This window comes from Bacillus rossius, chromosome 6 (assembly GCF_032445375.1).
Source record: "Bacillus rossius redtenbacheri isolate Brsri chromosome 6, Brsri_v3, whole genome shotgun sequence".
Lineage (NCBI taxonomy): Eukaryota > Metazoa > Arthropoda > Insecta > Phasmatodea > Bacillidae > Bacillus > Bacillus rossius.
This window is the reverse complement of record NC_086334.1, coordinates 78,368,504-78,388,779: the sequence shown is the minus strand read 5'-3', so window position 1 is coordinate 78,388,779 and position 20,276 is coordinate 78,368,504. Positions and strand designations below refer to the sequence as shown.

The 20,276-nt window shown below is 39.3% G+C and overlaps 1 protein-coding gene across 6 annotated transcripts in view; it reads right to left on the bottom strand.

Moving 5' to 3' along the window:
• Nucleotides 1-20,276, bottom strand: part of LOC134533325 (glutamate receptor ionotropic, kainate 2-like) — a 406,907-nt gene that overhangs the window by 256,633 nt on the left and 129,998 nt on the right. For all 6 annotated transcript variants that reach the window (XM_063370828.1, XM_063370827.1, XM_063370832.1 and 3 more), the window contains 2 exons: nt 18,077-18,264; nt 17,177-17,331 (listed from right to left, as the gene is read on the bottom strand). In XM_063370828.1, coding sequence (XP_063226898.1) covers nt 17,177-17,331; nt 18,077-18,264 — 343 coding nt within the window. The remainder of the gene's footprint in view (nt 1-17,176; nt 17,332-18,076; nt 18,265-20,276) is intronic.

Genomic DNA, 20,276 nt, shown 5'->3' with positions numbered 1-20,276 from the left:
AGGACATCATTACTACTTGACTACGAGTCATGCGGTTACGAGACTACGTGACTACGAGTCTTCAAGTTTACGTGATTGCGAGGCTATAGGACTACGTAGCTTCCAGAACACAAGGTAACGTGATTTCAAGGCTACTTAGTTACGTAGCTACAAGTCTACGAGGCTCCAAGACATCATGTCTACGAAGCTTCCAGAACACAAGGTTACGAGACTGCGAGGCTACAGGACTATGAAGCTGTAGCGGTAGCAGTAGCGGCCGGTTTTAAAGAGCACAAGTGCACGTGCACACCCAGTTTTCTACAGAACATTTATTTATTTTGTAGATTTATAAGTTCCTTTTTATCTACTTTTACCAGTGGCAGCTACCAGAGTAACACTCGTCGCTTTGTTTGCATCTGTCACGGATGTCTGTTTTTATTTTTTCGATTGCGGCGATATGGCAACGCTGTAGTGTTCACAATGGATCTGAGCACGAAACGCGCTGCCTGCATGCCTGCCTCGGTCCTTTTGCGCATGCGCACGAAGGAATTACGTAACCTCCTACGGGACATTTAACACTGGACGAGTGCACGGCTCTCGTGTGCTCGTGATTGTCCTGGCGTTTCATTGATGTAGTTCCAAATTTCAGCACGCACAGCAGCACTGATCAGAGAAGTAAGTCATAACTTATGAATCAGCCCGGTAGATGCCAGGATTGTCCACTCCAATACTATCACCCCTAACCAAACAAACTTTTCGTTTTCAGTTTTTTACGTCCAGTAGAAAAAAATAGTTGTGTGTGGTTCAATGCGAGCGTAAATATCTTTAAATAATTAGTGTGACTGTGCGTTTGTAAAATATTTTTCTGTGCCTTACGCAGGACAACATTTTGTTGTAAGACTTTAACTGTGAAAATGTGACTGCATTATTTAGCGTGTATAGCAAACATGTACAATTTTTAAAAATCGCCATAATGAATTCCGTACAAACAATTTTAGCGAACAGAAAACTTACTACAAGGTAAAAGTTAACAATTAAAAATTTAGGAACACTATGTCAGAAGAAAGATTTACTGCTTTAGCAATGTTGTCAATAGAAAAAAGACTAATAAATAGCATGCATGATTTTAATCATAAAGTCATCAACATGTTTGCTCAGCTGAAAACCAGAATCATATTTTTTAGCTTCACATTGCTTTCAGGCACAACACTTTGATAAGCTTAAGCCCAGCCACAAATTTGAAAAATCAAGAACATCAAACATAATTTATTATTATTATTTATGTGAGGCTTGATCAGCGATCTACCATTTTGAATTACAATTTAAAATTTCTTAAAAAACAACTAGTCTGCTCAATAAGCTTCGTTGTGTTGATTCGGGCTACAATTACAGACATGAGTTTGTGTAATAAACGAAATATATCTTTCACGACTCCAAGATAAGCAGTAACTGCTACGGTGCCGCACCAACATAGATAATCTGACACCAAAACAGGCTTCTAGTACGCAGTAAGGTAGGAGGTCTTTTTTATTTTCTTTATGAGTGCATATGTGTTAGCATGTGTGTATGTATGAGTGTGTGAACACCCATAATTTAACATCACCGGCCGCTACTGAGCGGTAGGGTCCGCTAGATTCAAACTGCGCGCGCCGTCGCGGGCCTCCGGCACTTTGTTCCCCTTCTCCTTCTCCCTCCCTTTCCCCTTCCTAGTGATGTTCAATTTTTACTCGTTTCCCCCTCCACTGGATCGGCGCATGCGTCGCTGCGGCGCGAGCTTATAAATTAAGCTGCAGCCATGTTGAGGACTTCTTCTACTGGTTTACTTAGTCAGGCTCGGTTGTCAGCAGTAGCTGATCTGTTGTAATTCTACTAGCATGCAGTCCGAAAGGTTCTAGTTGAACTTCGTGCGTGTGCGACCTCAGGGGAGAAATGTAAGTTAGTTTGAGTCGTCAGTGAGGCGGTGGCCCTCACCCTAATGTAGAGTCATTTATTCTTGAATTGGTTCTGTCTAAATTACTTTTCGGCCGCCACCTTGAAAAACATGTTTGAATTTTTGCTTTAAATTTAACTTCATTTTCGCTTCCGTTTTTTTTTTTGTTTGTAACTGTCTCCCCCTGATACGTCGTCGCACGTATTTGTTTGTTAAAGTTTCTTAAAGAATAATGTAAATTATTTCTTTCTTGTACCTGCACTTTGCAGTAGTTTTGAAATTCTACCTAAAATGAATTTAACTTCATTCGTGGCAATGGTTGTGTTTCGAGTTAACTGCGCATTGTCTCTTTTTGACGATCCGTTGTATGGATCGCTTACTGTGTAGCCGGCTTACCCATTAAAATTATAATTGTCAACTAACTCGCTTTCTCAGAAATTGTTCTCAATTTATGTATTCAGCTTTGCATTGTTTTCACTTAACATTATCAGAAATGTTAACGTAATGTTTTTTGAATTAATTTTGAATTTGAATAAATTCTCTGTGGCCCTGAAATCATTTACCTTGCATACCTGATCTATTCCATTCACGTATACCCCAGTCCATGCCAGGTTCTGGCCTCCCTCAACACTTAGAATGGCACCCACTTTTACAACTGCGCAACTCTGCTTAGGACTGTGAGTGTTAACGTGTTTCTGTTCTTTTTTTTTCATGAACCATGGGGAGTCCGGCAACCGGGTGGATTTACCGTTTGCGGAGAGACGACCTCATCCAGGTTTTGACGGAGGAAGCCGTTCCTTTCGAGGAGGACGCAAATGTGGCGACCCTTCGTGGATTGCTCGTCAGGCATGTGCGCGGCGCCTGGGAGTCGTCAGACGAGGTACCGTCTCGGCAAGTCCCCACCCCCGCTAATCCAGTTGGGAATAATTCCAGATTTAATGAAAAGATTTTTTTTTTTCGTATTCGAAACTTTTCCCACGTCTTGATAGTTGTGAACCGCGTGCGGTTCTTGATTTTCTGAGTGCCGCGGCACGTTTAACTGGTTTAAAGTTAGTCAGTGAGGCGGAGTTTTTGAAAGCTCTTTTGAGCCTGTGTGGAGCGGCGTTTTTGCCACTGCTCACTGACGTCGTAAATCAGAATCTGACATTCGCACAGTTCAAGACGTCTGTGCTACAGTTTGCCTGTCCGCCACATGTGCTGGAAACGTGTAAACGTGAACTTGTATTCAGGTTTCAGAAGCCTGATGAGCCCCTGTTGCAATTCATTAATTCAGTTGCGGCTTATGCTGAGGTACTGGAGTTGAACCTCCCTGAGGCGGAATTAACGCAAACTATTCTTAGCAACGTGTCTCCCCTGATCTTACAGCATAGCCCATGCTTAGCCCTCCCTCCAGTCTGAGTTCTCTCCGTAAGTGGAGCGCAGAAGTGGAGAATAGATTGCTAGCTGTCAAAAAATATCACGAGGATTTTCACTCCAAACCCACTCCACGCAGTTTTGTTCCTGTTTCTAATTCTAATTCTAAATTCAATTCTCCTAATGTTCAGTTTACGTCTCAAGTCAACACCGTACCCGCTCGCGCAGTGCGCGGAACGTGGCAAGTTAAGTGCGCGGCTAGTGTAAGTGATCCCTCTGTCAGGGCAAGTTCTGCCACCGGCAGACGTCATGAGTCGGCTAATGCGCCCGGCCCGTCCTCCAACCGTCCCAGGTGTGCCAACTGCTGTACTTACGGCCACGCGGTGTCTGAGTGCACGCAGCCCGCTGTGAGCCGTGAGCAGCGAAAATGTTTTCGTTGTAAGCGCACTGGGCATTACAGAAATCAATGTCCGGGAAACGGGCCTTGACCGGGCGTGCGAGTGGTCGCCACGGTCGTCGCTTAAGGAAAGCCGCTCATTACTCGTACAATAATTTTGTACACCTTCGTCTGTTTGGAAATAATATTCCGGCTTTAATTTATTCCGGTGCTACTCGTTCTTTGATTAGTTCCGAATTGTTCGATGCATGTTGCATCAAACATCCACATTTGTTACGCCGTGTATGTACCGGCTCTGACGTAAAAATTTGTGTCGCCAACGGCGTGACTGTTACATCAGACGTAGAAGTTGAAATGCACATTAAGATGGCGGGTTTCTCTTGGAACTGGCACTTTAATGTTGTTCCCGGGTTGTGTCACCCGCTTATTCTATGTTTAGATTTTCTGGGAAAGATGCGATGTTTGTTAGACGTTGCTAACCAGGAACTGGTTTTTGGTTTTCATCCTGCACGTAAAATTAAACTTATTCATCAGGACTCCGCTCCTATCGTCATTTCGTGCGCCGACAAGTCTGACGTCATAAGTAGGGACGCGGTCAATGCTGATGTCATGAACAGGTATTCTGACGTAATTTCCAACCGGATAGGCAGGTGTGACGTCATGCCCTATAAATTTTATTTAAAGGACACGACTCCTGTTAGGGCTAAGGACATAAAATTTCTCCTCCCAAATTGCAAAAGTTGAAAAACATTATCGATCGACTCCTAGAAGCAGGAGTTATTGCTCCGTCAGTTTCCGATTTCAGTTCGCCTTCCTTTTTAGTCCCTAAAAAGGAAGCGGGGGAATTTCGGCTGGTACACAATTATAAGGAACTGAATGATAAAATTAAGGAGGACAGCTACGAGTTGCCGACCGTAGAGAGCGCCCTTCAACATCTAGGTAATGCCGCAATATATTCCGTCATTGATTTAAATGCTAGTTTCCACCAATGTTTGTTGCATCCAGATTGTCGTAATTATACTGCATTTTCTACCCCATGGGGGCAATTTCAGTTTAATCGTGCGCCCATGGGTGTGTCTTATGGTAGCCAGGCGATGAGCCAAGTGCTAGATCATTTTCTGAGCGATTTAAAATTTAAATCAGTCTTCAATTACATTGACGATATTATTGTCTACAGTGATAACCTGGAACAGCACAAGCAACATTTGTGTCAGGTGTTTGATCGTCTCAGAGCCGCTAACTTGACAGTTAATCCCGAAAAAATTCATCTGGGAAAAGAATATGTAAAATTTTTAGGTTACATTATTTCGCAAGGCAAACTCATAATGGATCCCTATAAAGTTTCTCCCATTGTAAACTTTCCTCCTCCTAAGAATGTCAGAGGAGTTCAGAGATTTCTCGGCATGACGGGATATTATGCTCGTTTCATTCCCGATTACGCCGCAGTATGTGGTCCGCTTAATAGGTTGCGTAAAAAGAATGTTGTTTTTGAGTGGGGCGACGCTCAACTGAAGGCCTTTGACAGTCTTAAGGCCTTGATCTCTTCTCCCCCTGTCTTGGTTCTACCTGATTTTCAACGCAGGTTCGCCCTCCAGGTAGATGCGTCAAGCATCGCGGTAGGTGCTGTATTGGGGCATATTGAAAACGATAGGTTGCGCCCTATTGCCTATGCCAGTAGAACACTTACTGACGGGGAACGACGCCTGGGTACCTACGAGAAGGAAGCCTTAGCATGTCTATTTGGCGTCGAGAAATTTGCTTCTTATCTCGATTGTCACGAATTAGATCTGTTCACGGACAATCAAGCGCTCAGTTGGCTGTTTAACCATCCGAACCAGCTCGGTAAACTAGGGCGCTGGGTGTTAAGACTGTTGCTCATGTGCTCATGGTATATTATTTGACTGAGAAATGGTTGTTTATTTTTTTATTTCCACCTGGTAAAAAACAAAAAATAAATAAAATTCTGGCTTGTAATAGAACTCTATCTTGGCTCAACAATGAGAAGTTCACAAGCTAGCAGAATCTGTTTTGTGTATTTTTTTTTGTAAATATCTTTCTTTCTTTATTTTTATTTATGAAATGTTTTTTTGTGTTATTTTATGATATCAAAGAATAGTGTGATGGTTTTCTCCGTGTGCTCCCGATTATTCTGGTCAATACGTTTGCTCCTGATTATTCTTGTCAATATGATGATGGTTTTCTCCGTGTGTTCCTGATTATTCCTGTGGTTTCTTCAAGTGCTTCTGTCTATTCTGAGAAACCGCCCTCTGCATGAAGGATTTTTTTACCTAATGAGTGATGACATTTTATTTGGAGTTACATTTAATTCGAGAATTTCTGCTAATAAATCATCAAATGCAATTTTTTTTTACCAGGTGGAAATAAAAAAAATAAACAACCATTACTCAGTCAAATAATACACGATGAGACATCAGTAAAGCACTAACATGCAAGACGAACTTCCTTCTCCTTAGTGTCTAGCGAAGCCATCCTTCTTTTGCGATCGTTAGTGAGCATTCCGCATCCCACATAAAAGAACTAAATAATATTTACCTGTAAGCAACATGTGGTGTCAACTGTAGACAATAATCGACATTACTTTAAACAGGTTAGTTTGCATGAGATAAATTAACTCTCAACACTGAATTGTGCTATTGTAGTCAGTTAGAGTCATGTAGTCTCATAGCCACGTAGCCTCGTGTCCTGGAAGTTTCGTAGTCCTGTAGCCTCGCAGTCTCGTAACCTTGTGTTCTGGAAGCTTCGTAGACATGATGTCTTGGAGCCTCGTAGACTTGTAGCTACGTAACTAAGTAGCCTTAAAATCACGTTACCTTGTGTTCTGGAAACTACGTAGTCCTATAGCCTCGCGAACACGTAAACTTGAAGACTCGTATTCACGTAGTCTCGTAACCGCAGGACTCGTAGTCAAGTAGTCCGATGTCCTGGAGCCTCGTAGACTTGTAGCTACGTAGCCAAGTAGCAGCGTAGACTTGTAGCTATGTAAACAAGTAGTCATGTAATCTTATAACATAATGCTGCTGGAGTAGTGGGAGCTTTACACACTCGTAGGTAGTTGAGGAGACTTGTAGTTTTTCAGAATTGAAGCTTTGTATCCAAGTGGTCTTGTAGCCATGTCGCCTTGCAGTCATTTAGAGCTGAGGAGACTTGTGTTCTTGTAGCTTCATAGACATGTAGCTTCGTAGCCACGCGGCTTTTTAGCAATGCAGTATCGCAGCCATGTATAACTCGTAACCAACTAGATCCTTTTAGACTCGTAGTCTTGTAGCCTCATAGTCTCTAAGACTCGTAGCATTCTAGCCAAATATCATTGGAGCTGTTGAAACAAAAGGCAGTTGGAGCCAATTACTGTAGGAGCCAATGACTTTTGGAGCTGACTGTTGGAGACTGTTGAAGTCAAAGACTAATGGAGACAATGACTATTGGAGGAAATGTCTTATGGAACTACAAACTGATGGATTCATAGACTGATGGAGACATTATGTTATAACTTAACATTGACGATCGCATCCTACCGAGTTGAATGTACGTGAGAATGTACCTCCTTTTCGTTAAATAATCTTTCGTTTTGTAGAATGTGTTTCCTTTAGATTGATGATGCTTCCAAAATGTGCTGCCTTTTTGATGATGGTGCTTCTAAAATGTGCTGTCTTTTTGTTGATGGTGCTTCCAAAATGTGCTGCCTTTTTGATGAAGGTGCTTCTAAAATGTGTTGCCTTTTTAGTAGTATGTAATAGGGCATCCGGGCACAGGCTTCAGGCTGAGGTGCGAGGTGCCGAGCCACATCTCTGAATTATGACGTCACGGCGGCCATCTTGGATGAGTGTAACGGGACACCGCGTAACGGAACAAGTAGGACATTGACCTTTGACCCTCAAAACTAGTCAAAATTGGGCAAAAGTTGCCCAAAATTCCTCAAAAATCGCCAAATTTTCCATTTCTATGGAAAAAAATTCCGCCAAAAATTCTCAAAAAATTCCACAAACCAAAAATTAGGATTTCGATAATCCTCAAAAGTCGTTTTGCCCTAGAAAGAACCCAAATTCCTAAAAGAGGCTTAAAACTCCTAAGAGACAGCCGCTTTAAGCCTCTGACGTCATCTAGGATTATGAACGCCATTTTGAATTATGACGTCACCGTTGCAGTTCCGGCTACGGTCGCCATCTTTAAAATCCTTATTTATTATCCGATTTTAATAAAAAAAAATTTAAAATTTATAAAAAAATTCAATTAATAAAAATTTAATAAAAATAATAAAAAAAGTACTTTTACGACACGGAGTTCGGAGTCCTCGGTTCTAACCCGGCGAAGGCAAAAAAATTAAAAATGGCGACCGATACTTCCCTCGTGGTGGGTGCTGGCAGACTGACCCCCACCACTTTGTTGATAGCATATATATCGCAGTTAGCATGACATCATGTCCGCCATCTTGAAAATCCGTAATTTTAATGCTAGAGATTCAGGAAAAAATTTAAAAATCATTTTAAAAATTAATCAAACTAATTAAATAATAAAAAGATCATTAAAACCACCGTTACACTTTTCGTGACGGCCGCCATCTTGAAATCACCCGCTGGAGATCACCATCTTGTTTTCGTCTGCTAGAGTGTGCTGATACCATGTTAGTATAATTATCTGGTCACCACACCTTTGACCTTGACCTTGAAATTTGACCTTGACCTTGATCATTGACCTTGACCTTAAACTTTGACCTTGACCTTGAAAATTGACCTTGACTTTAAAATTTGACCTTGAATTTGAAATTTGACTTTGACCTTGACCTTAAAATTTGACTTTGACCTTGAAATTTGACACTGACCTTAAAAATTTGACTTTGTCATTGAAATTTGACTTTGTCCTTGTACACCATTATGGATCCGACATTTTATGTTCAGTACATGCTACCAGGAGGTACCACCTGCTGGAGTACACCATCTTGTGTGTGTACTTGTATTATAGAATACATTTCCATCTGGATAATTTTATTCTAACCCGCTACAGTGCAGTAATCATTTATTACCGATGTGCCCCCGCCATCTTGAAATTTGGGCGCCATCTTGAAATCATGTAATATGTAGCTAGAAAACCGGGAAAAAATCCAAAATTCATCAAAAAAATCACTCATTAACTTACATATTGATTCGATCCGCTCCAGTCCTTGGTTCGATACTCGATCGATGCAATAATGTTTAACTTTATGAAAAAAAAAAAATTTTAATAAACCACGTTCAACATTCTCAAAGAGACTTTAAATCCTCTACTACCATCATCCTATCAGACATCAAGACCAACATCTTGGAATATTCGTATAATTAACCTAGAAATTCAGGAAAAAGTTAAAAATTCATTAAATAAATTTGCAAACAATATACTGATTAATTAGGTTGACCAAGGTCCTTGGCACGATCCTGGACGAAGCTAAAATAAATTTAATTTAAATACCAGAAAAGTGTAAGGTTCGAGAAACAAAACACCACTAAGTCTTTTACAAACATAATATTTATTACACAATTTCTATCCTACTACAGGATCACTTGCGAAAGCCAGCAATCTTATAAACATTTAGCCCTGCATAGACGTGCAACGACTACTTCTTAGCTCCAACAGCTCCAAATGCTCCAACAGCTCCAAATGCTCCAACTGCCTTTTCTTTCAACAGCTCCAATGATATTGGGCTACAATGCTACGAGTCTAAGAGACTACGAGGCTACAAGGCTACGAGTCTAAAAGGCTCTAGCTGGTTCCGAGTTATACATGGCTGCGAGACTGCATGACTAAATGACCGCATGGCTACGAAACTACATGCCTATGAAGCTACATGGATACAAGTCTACTCGACTCCAACACGCAATGTACACACAGTACACACAGGAAACTGAATGTACACATAGTACACACAGACTGATTCTGGCTTGTACTAGAACTCTAACTTTGCACATCAAAGAGAAGTTCACAAGCTAGCAGAATGTTTGAATTTTTTTTCGTTTTTATTTTTAATTTTTTAATAAATTTTTTTTTTGTAATTTTATGATATCAAAGAAAACTTGTGGTTTTCTCCGTGTGCTTCCGATTATTCTTGTCAATATTATGGTGGTTTTCTCCGTGTGCTCCCGTTTATTCTTGTCAATATTATGGTGGATTTCTCCGTGTGCTCCTGATTATTCTTGTCAATATTATGGTAGTTTTCTCCGGGTGCTCATGATCATTCTTGTCAATATTATGGTTGTTTTTTTCGTGTGCTCCTGATTATTATTGTCAATATTTTAATGGTTTTCTCCACGTGCTTCCGATTATTCTTGACAATATTATGGTGGTTTTCTCCGTGTGCTCCTGATTATTCTTAAAAATATTTTGATGGTTTTCTCTGGGTGCTTCTGATTATTCCTGACTAGACATCTGATGGTTTTCTCCGAGTGCTTCTGGTTACTCATGAGGAATTGATCTCTGCATGAAGGATTTTTTTACTTAATGAGGCATGTCATTTTTATTCAAGGTTTCATTTAATTAGTGAACTTCTGCTACTTAATCATTACTTGTAATTTTTTTTCAGCTGGAAATCTAAAGAAAAAACAAATCATTACTCAGTCGAATAATAATAATCTCTGAGAAATCTAAGAAGCACTAACAGGAAGGACGAACTTCCTTCTCCTTGGAGTATAGCGAAGCCAACCTTCCTTTGCGATCGATAGTGAGCATTCCGCATCCCACATCAATGAAATAGATATTATTTACCTGCAAGCAACACGTGGCGACATCTGTTGATGACAGCCAGAACTACTTGCATCAATTTGCTTTGCATTAGATAACTTAACTCTCGCTGATGAAATATTTAAAAAATTCTATTTAAGAAAAGGTTCCAATTGGAGAAAACTGACAGTTTGTATCTAACATTAGTCACAGAAGCTACCATGGATCATGGTTTGTTATCTGCAGCTGAATCGGAAGGAAGCCGCTGTAGATACTGTGGCAAGGATTTTGTCATGAGAAGAATGATTGTGCTAGAAACCCACTACGCAACATGTTAAGCTGTAATCGTTGTAGCAGGTTGTTAACACGAATTGACAGCTTAAAAATACATGGTAGAACATGTAAAGTCAAGACTACTTACGGCATAGAGGACACCGATGTATCCACTAGACTAAAGAAGAGTGATCTGCATTACGACAATAATTTTCCTTGTCCTGAGCGTGATGGTATTAGCTCACCCGATCGTGAGGAAGAACATAAATTGAAGGATGCTAGTGGCTTCGGGAAGACTGAAACTAATGGAAGTATCAACACCGTGAAAAGTGAGAATACATTCAAGCCTATATTCAGTAGATACTCCATTCTTTGTAAAAATGATGGACTCCTAAAAAGGAAGCATGAAGATGACGAAGACACTTCGACATCATCGATAGCGAATTCATACGGTAATATGGGTGAAGAGGATGTCTTCTACAGTGATTTTTACAGTGACTCTGAGGCTGTTGACAAAGGCATAGACTGTGATGAAGCACCTAGAGCTGACAAGATCGAAGAATGTGGCGATGTCCTGAGACCGAAACGATGAAAAAATCGTGTTATAATAAAAAAATCTGATAATGCTTATTTTGATCACTGGGACGATTGTGATATTAAAAGTATTTATAATAAACAAGTAAGTAAGATGGTGGTAGAAGAGATTGATAACACATCATGGAAAGATCCAAACATATTGGTTGACCGGCTAAGACTTCTACATGGCTCGCTTTGTGCAGGAAACTATTCGTGCATCAAAGAAATATCCTTCATACTCAAAGAACTGAGGAAAGCTGGCTACATACAATAATGGCTTCTTTTACTTGTATTTGTGTAATGTTGAGAAGTAATTAAATATTGAAAGTAAAAATTTAATGTTTTTATTTCATGTATTCTGATTTCCAACTAAGCCTGTGTGTGTGTTTCCGCTACTGTATGTGTGATCATTCCGTTTCCTGTGTGTACTGTGTGTACGTTCCGTTTCCTGTGTGTACGTTCCGTTTCCTGTGTGTACTGTGTATATGTTCCGTTTCCTGTGTGTACTGTGTGTACGTTCCGTTTCCTGTGTGTACTGTGTGTACGTTCCGTTTCCTGTGTGTACTGTATGTATACGTTCCGTTTCCTGTGTGTACTGTGTGTACACGTTCCGTTTCCTGTGTGTACTGTGTGTACGTTCAGTTTCCTGTGTGTACTGTGTGTACATTGCGTGTTGGAGTCGGGTAGACTTGTATCCATGTAGCTTCATAGGCATGTAGTTTCGTAGCCATGCGGTCTTTTAGTCATGCAGTCTCGCAGCCATGTATAACTCGGAACCAGCTAGATCCTTTTAGACTCGTAACCTTGTAGTCTCGTAGTCTCTTAGACTCGTAGCATTGTAGCCCAATATCATTGGAGCTGTTGAAAGAAAAGGCAGTTGGAGCATTTGGAGCTGTTGGAGCTAAGAAGTAGTCGTTGCACGTCTATGCAGAGCTAAATGTTTATAAGATTGCTGGCTTTCGCAAGTGATCCTGTAGTAGGATAGAAATTGTGTAATAAATATTATGTTTGTAAAAGACTTTGTGTTGTTTAGTTTCTCGAACCTTACACTTTTCTGGTATTTAAATTAAATTTATTTTAGCTTCGTCCAGGATCGTGCCAAGGACCTTAGTCGACCTAATTAATCAGTATATTATTTGCAAATTTATTAAATGAATTTTTATCTTGTTCATGAATTTCTAGGTTAATTATTACGAATATTCCAAGATGTTGGTCTTGATGTCTGATATGATAATGGTAGTAGAGGATTTAAAGTCTCTTTGAGAATGTTGAACGTGGTTTATTGAAATTATTATTTTTTTCATAAAGTTAAACATTATTGCATCGATCGAGTATCGAACCAAGGACTGGAGCGGATCGAATCAATATGTAAGTTAATGAGTGATTTTTTTGATGATTTTTGGATTTTTTCCCGGTTTTATAGCTACATTATTACATGAATTCATGATGGCGCCCAAATTTCAAGATGGCGGGGACACTTCGGTAATAAATGATTACTGCACTGTAGTGGGTTAGAATAAAATTATCCAGATGGAAATTTACTCTATAATACGAGTACACACACAAGATTGTGTACTCCAGCAGGTGGTAGCTCCTGGTAGCATGTACTGAACATAAAATTTCGGATCCATGATGGTCGACAAGGAAAAAGTCAAATTTCAATGACAAAGTCAAATTTCAAGGTCAAGGTCAAATTTTAAGGTCAAGGTAAAATTTCAAGGTCAAGGTCTAAGTTCAAGGTGAAGGTAAAATTTCAAAGTCAAGGTCAAATTTCAAGGTCAAGGTCAAATTTCAAGGTCAAGGTCAATGTTCAAGGTCAAGGTCAAAATTCAAGGTCAAGGTCAAAGGTGTGGTGACCAGATAATTATGCTAACATGGTATCAGCACACTCTAGCGGACGAAAACAAGATGGTGATCTCCAGCGGGTGATTTCAAGATGGCGGCCGTCACGAAAAGTGCAACGGTGGTTTTAATGATTTTTTTATTATTTAATTAGGTTGATAAATTTTTTTAATGATTTTTAAATTTTTTCCCGAATCTCTAGCATTAAAATTACGGATTTTCAAGATGGCGGACATGACGTCATGCTAACTGGCGATATATATGCTATGAACAAAGTGGTGGGGGTCAGTCTGCCAGCACCCACCATAAGGGAAGGATCGGCCGCCATTTTTAATTTTTTTGCCTTCGCCGGGTTAGAACCGAGGACTCCGAACTCCGTGTCGTAAAAGTACATTTTTTAATATTTTTATTAAATTTTTATTAATTGAATTTTTTTCATTAAAATCGGATAATAAATAAGGATTTCAAAGATGGTGACCGTAACCGAAAATGCAACGGTGATGTCATAATTCAAAATGGCGGTTATAATCCTAGATGACGTCAGAGGCTTAAAGCGGCTGTCTCTTAGGAGTTTTAAGCCTCTTTTAGGAATTTGGGTTCTTTCTAGGGCAAAACGACTTTTGAGGATTATCGAAATCCTAATTTTTGGTTTGTGGAATTTTTTGAGAATTTTTGGCGGAATTTTTTTTCATAAAAATGGAAAATTTGGCGATTTTTGAGGAATTTTGGGCAAATTTTGCCCAATTTTGACTAGTTTTGAGGGTCAAAGGTCAATGTCCTACTTGTCCCATTACGCTGTGTCCCGTTACACTCATCCAAGATGGCCGCCGTGACGTCATAATTCAGAGATGTGGCTCGGCACCTCGCACCTCAGCCTGAAGCCTGTGTCCGGATGCCCTATTACATACTACTCTTTTTGATTGTGCTTCCAAAATTTGCTTCCTTTTCATTGAATGCTTAAACTGTGTGAACATTGTGTGGTCATTGCATACATTGCGTACATTGTTTTCATTGGGTGTTAACAATGCATGTATTGCGCGTCAATTGAGTTATCTTTTTTTTTGTGTGCTTCTTTTTTCAATGTTGTTTTGATTCGAGTATTATAGTAAATGGTTCTTTATTTGACTAGCGTATTATTCCATAGGGTGCAAGTATATAAGCGTGTTCTAGACTGCAGGTCACTCAGTTTGTTACTGTCTTCGACGGTGTAAGGATCACCTAGTTTGTTTCATCTGGTGCATAAGTCGTGTCAATGACCTGTTCTTGAGACCTCGATGGCATCTTTACCATCTTTAACGATGAACTCGATGGAGATTGTACCATCGACTACGGGAACCAATGACGTCAGCGACGACGTTGGTTGAGCAGATCCCGTTGGCAACGACGATGTCAACACTGGAGGAGACTTCAACAGTCACGATACCACCAGCAGAAGAGACTTTAATGCCGGTAGCGTTGGCTGTACAGGAAACCTCGACGAACGCTGTTTTGCTATCGATGGAGACTTCAATGGATGGAGAATCGTCAACAACTAACGAACATCTATGTCGTTACTGCAACAAGATTTTCTCAAACATCAGCAATGCACGGCGACACGAGAAGAGAGAATGTGCTAAGAAACCTCCTCGCAACATGTTTGGTTGTGAGAAATGTCAAAAGAAGTTTTCCAGAAAAGATAATATGAAAACGCACATGAAGACATGTAAAGGTCCTGCTATGCGGCAAAAAGTAAAGTTTTCTATACAACAACGATGCATTGATGTTCAAAAGAGTATTCCTGGAAATGGTACAACTGTGGCAACATCAGTATCTGGCTCTGTCTGAAAGGCTAGTCGTCATCACTACGGTATCCTTGCAGCTACTGTGATACGTCGTTCGCATTTTCCCATGATGCACGAAGACATGAGCGGAGCAAATGCAAGAAGAATCCTTCTCGCATGAAGTTTCGATGTGATGAGTGTCATAAATGATTTACTCGAATTGACAGTATGTGACATCATGCGAACAAATGCAATGTGCCATGTGCCTACTGCTGAACTACTTGCAGAAATTACGACTCCTCCTTTAGATTGAAGACTTGTAAGCGTACAAGCAAGACAACAGATGTGCAGCAACCGATTGCTATGACGTCTGAACATGAAAATTAACCTAAGACTGTGTTCGGTGCATTACAAGTTAACGATAATGGGTTCTACTTGGCGCAGTCTGCATTTCGTGGAACATTGAAAGACTACTATTATCTAAATACATTTAGTGAGCCGAAATACATTTGTAATTTTCTTGATATCAGACAGAACATAATCAATCAGCTTACTGATGATGTAGCAACAAACGGAATTTATAAGTATAACTTGTTGGACTGTACATATGGAAAGCCGTATCCATTCGATGAAAAATTGAAGAAGTGTGCATTCAAGACATCGGCTGCAGTAATTTACAGTTCTGACGATGTGAAGCAAACTGTTAAAAACGGTATCCAGAAACTCTGTCAAGAAGAGGAGGACTATGTCTGTAAAAGTTCTGGTTGGACTCTGTCTAGTATAAACCGATTGGAGCTAAAATGAGCCATTTCACGTCTATGCGGACCTAAATGTTTATAATATTGCTAGCTTTCGCAAGTGTTCGTGTAGTAAAATATATATTATGTAATAAATATTACGTTTGTGAAAGAACTTGTGGTGTTTTATTTTCGTATATGTCATTTTTGATGTATTTGTACATAAAATTTATTTTTTTGTATCATCCAGGACTGAACCAAATTTGAATCAATCATTTCTATAATGAGTGAATTTTTTGATGAGTTTAGGGATTTTTCCCAAATTTTTAGTATTGAAAATACGGATTTTTAAGATGGTGGCCGTAACGAAAAGTGCAACGGTGTTTTTAAAGATTGTTATTATTTAATTTGATTTATTTATTTTTTAATGATTTTTAAAAATTTTCCTTATTTTTTAACATAAAAATTACGGATTTTCAAGATGGCGGACATGATGTTATACTACCTAATGATATATATGTTATGAAAAAAATGTAGGGGTCAGTCTGCCAGAAGCCACTGTAAGGGACGGATCGGTCACAATTTTTTTTTTGCTCTCACCGGGTCTTACTGAGGACTCCGAGCTCCATGTCGTAAATGTATGTTTTTAAATAGTATTTATTAAAATTTTGTGAATAAAATTTTTTATAAATTTTTACATTTTTTTCATTAAAATCGGATGATAAATAAAGAATTTCAAGATTGTGGCCATAAAAGAAATTGCACCGGTGACATCATAATCCAAGATGGCGGTCATGGTAACCCTATTCATAAAAATGGCTTAACGGAGGCTTTAGACATGGATCCTCAAGCCTTTCTTAGAATTTTGTGTTCTTTCTAAGGCAAAAAGAGTTTTGAGGATTTTCGAAATACTCATTTTTTAATTGAGGAATATTTGGAGATTTTTTGGATTTTTTTTTTCCAAAACAAAATGATATTTTGGCGATTTTTGAGGATTTGTGGGAAAATTTTGGACAATTTTGGCAAATATTTAAGGCCAAGGTCAAGTTCAAGGTCACAGTCATTTAAGATGGCCGTCTTGACGTCAGAATCCAAGATGGCGGTCGTCACCTCTGGCACCTCACCCTGGAGCCTGGCGCACGAGCCCCTTTTACATACTACTTACGTCACTTAACTCATGCGGGCTCGGAAATGTATCGAACCCTCAGGGCCACAGACAGTTCAATGAGAAAGTGTCGGGTGGGTAGCGAGGCGCCGTTGCTAGTGGCTCGTGACCCAACTGTGGGCTGAGCCAGCAGAATTGCGTAAGGTAGCAGCATACTTGTAACTTTCCATTCCCAAAGATAATTGTGGTGATGTCAGGTTAATTATTGGGTTCATTGGTTCGTAAAATTGTGTATTGGTTTACGATTCCGCTCCAGTATCGAAATCAATCATGCAAAAATTTATGCATAAAAATTTATACAGTTCATAATATACTTAACACACAAAAAAAAAATTAGTGTTTCGAAGGGAAAAAATTTTAATTTTCAGTTTAAAAAATAATCTATAATTTAAAAAGTGAAATACGTATTCTACAAATGGATGGCAGTGCCGTGCTGCTGGTGAGGAGCGCAGCAGGTACCTGTAGTCGCCGTCCTCGGCCAGCTGGTACACACTCGTCACCATCCACTTGTCCAGAGACTTGAACACCTCCTGCAGGCGCATCAGGCCGTCGTGTCGCTGGTAGATGACGGCGAAGGTCTTCCACTCCAGGTATTTGACAACATCGAATACAGCCTGTGGGACAGACAGACTACCACTGGTGTCCTACTTGGTCGAGCCAAACTGCAGGCGCTTAGTTAGTTCAAGCTGACTAGTTTCGTAATAGATAATCACCTGAGATATTCAAGAGATGATAGACTAATAGATCTTCAAAGATTGCAATCCTCTCATACCTCCAAACTGACTATTAAAATTGCATTTTTATAATTACATATTTTTATGTAGGTATCGGTTTTTGTATTTTGAAATTGCAGTTGGAATGTAATTATTACAAAGAATAGAAAATTATTTTTTTCTTATTTTCTTCCACTGAAAACGCACTACGATTCATTGGCCTTTGTAATTGGCCACGTGATAGATCACTTGGACATAATCTGGTATACTTCACCTGAAAATTTAAACTATGAAATTTTAAATAAAAAACATTCCAGAAGCCTGAAATCAAATCAAATTGTAATCATATTGTATATGCTCTCGCAGAAGATTTGTATTTGTTTTCGTCAAAAAAAAAAATAAATAAATCCACTGTCTAGTAAGGAAATTAGGATAAAATTGCTTTACATTTTATACTCATTATAATGAAAAACATTATCGCACAACTTTAAGAAATTTTGAAAAGATAAGCAAGATATACTCTTATATACCATGTAAGGGCCATTTATACATTGAATGTTCATTAAAATCTCTTTATAATGATGAGTATGTTCCCTGTAGTGAATCTGAAATGCTAAAACGCTGGCAGCGGAGGGCAACACGCGACCTGGGCCAGCAGGTCCGGGTGAGGGTGCAGGTTCAGGGTGCCGGGGCTGTGCGAGTCAGCGCTCACGTCCCAGCTGGTCTGGAGGTTGGGCAGCCGCACGAGGCCGCAGATGGAGCTCACGACGCCCTTGCAGTCGGCCGACTGCGGCCCGAACACTGCCGTGATGCCGGACTGCGTCCTGTTGCACACTGGAACACAGCCCGTGGTGTGGCACGACTAGACATTTGTCGCCAACACACATTTAGATCGTGCATGATAAATAAAGTGACGGACAAAAATCTAAAAAATTGCCTTGTTTGTCGAAAGGGTCAGCGCACAACAAATATTCATGGAGATGTAGGTTATAGTCACACTTTAGGCAGAAATGTTTTTAAAATTGCTTTGTCGCCTGTTACTAAGCCTTCTGGTATGAGGTATCAAATATAATCTCTGAATGTACTTAAACTGTTTGGAGTAACAAAACTGCGCACATAAAACATACTATATAAAATGTCCATTATCTATATTTAGATCTCTAATATGTATAAGTAGTATGCAATAGCCGTTTCCAATACAGGCTTCAGGCTGAGAAGCGAGATGCGGGTGAATGACCAGCCATCATTTAGAATCTATACTGACCTTTGCCCTTCAAAATTTCTCCAAAAGAAGACTCAAAATTCCTCAGTCTCAAAGTTTCCCAGGAAAATTTACATTCTTAAGAAAAAATTTCCATTCTATATTCCCAAATTTCTAGCGTCTTGAAAAGTCTTAAAAGTGGCTTACTTTTCCTCAAAAAATTTGATGTCAGATGCTAGCTCATGGTCTTGACATTTTGACTTGTATCTCAACTGAAATTAGGCTCATCAGGTAAAATTTGTCACCTAGATCATGTTTTTTTACCTGAAAAAAATATTTTATTCTAAAAATGTAATAATTATTAAATAAAAAAGGTACTTATGCCTTAGACTTGAGTGTACTCATTTCAAGCACGGAGGAAAAATCTTTACATATTTGATAACACTATAGAAATAAGTCAAAAGTTATAAATATTTTGATAAATGTTTTAATTAAAAAATTTAAATGAAGAAAAACTATGTCACACTGGATTATATCAAGCCCCTCCTGGATGTAATAATTGTAAATACAAGACAACACTCATTTGCTATGCAATATTTACCACGTGACTGGGCCCCACGACTACTTACAAGGTATATTTCACTTCCACCGTTATGTCTTCATGGAAGCCATACAGGCTGTGATTTTGAATTCTCTTCTCTTCTGCTAGAATTAACTACCACTATCTCGCTTTACTTGTTACCCGTAAGACCACACTACCGTCGATCACCAGATCATCAGCTAATATAGCATCCATAATTTTGTTGCACATCTTGACTGCTATGCTGCGAATCTATAACTTTTATTCAAATATTCAAAAAATTTCAAAAAGTTCTAAACAAATAATTATTAATATCAATAGTGTTTTGTAAATGGGACATGGAAAATTTAAAAAAATCAATGGTACTGTGCTGTTAACTAGTATTTTTGGCACAATTCTAAATATGAATTTTTGAAAAATTCTGTTGCCAGACATTTTATTCTTTTGCTGCAAGAACTTAAACTTTTTCCGCCTCCTGTACACTCCCGTTTAATCTTTGTCAGACCTTTCTCCTAAATCTTTCCCAGCATTAAATCTAATTTGCCAACCATCTAATGACCCAGAAAGCACTATCATCTTATACCCGCCTTTGTGCATGTACGTCGCCTGTAATTCGCCTCCGAGCCATGACAAGAACTGCTATGTACTGCAAACTATCATGGCAGGCTGTTTCTAAGATCTCGCCTGACGTGAGCACCCCAGGGCATGATCTCGAGTCATTTTCACCAACGTCCAGTCCTGCCTGCGGGCTCAGTAGAGCATCGTTTTCACTGTCATCGCAGTTTCCACCCCCAGGCCAACATATTTTGTTTTAGCTCATGTTAATATACTGCCATTGTTTACATTTTCTAAGAATCTTGAACTTGACTATTGATTTTTTTAAATAATACATTAAATGAATCTAAAAAAGGGTCCATTCGTTACATAATATAAACTAACAATATTCTCTTAAGTAAAATACACAAGCACTCTAATCCATTTGCATCGTTCACAAGCAACGTGAAAATACTTAGCCATATCATTTAATGGTGTTACCACACACTACATATATAATCACCCATCCAT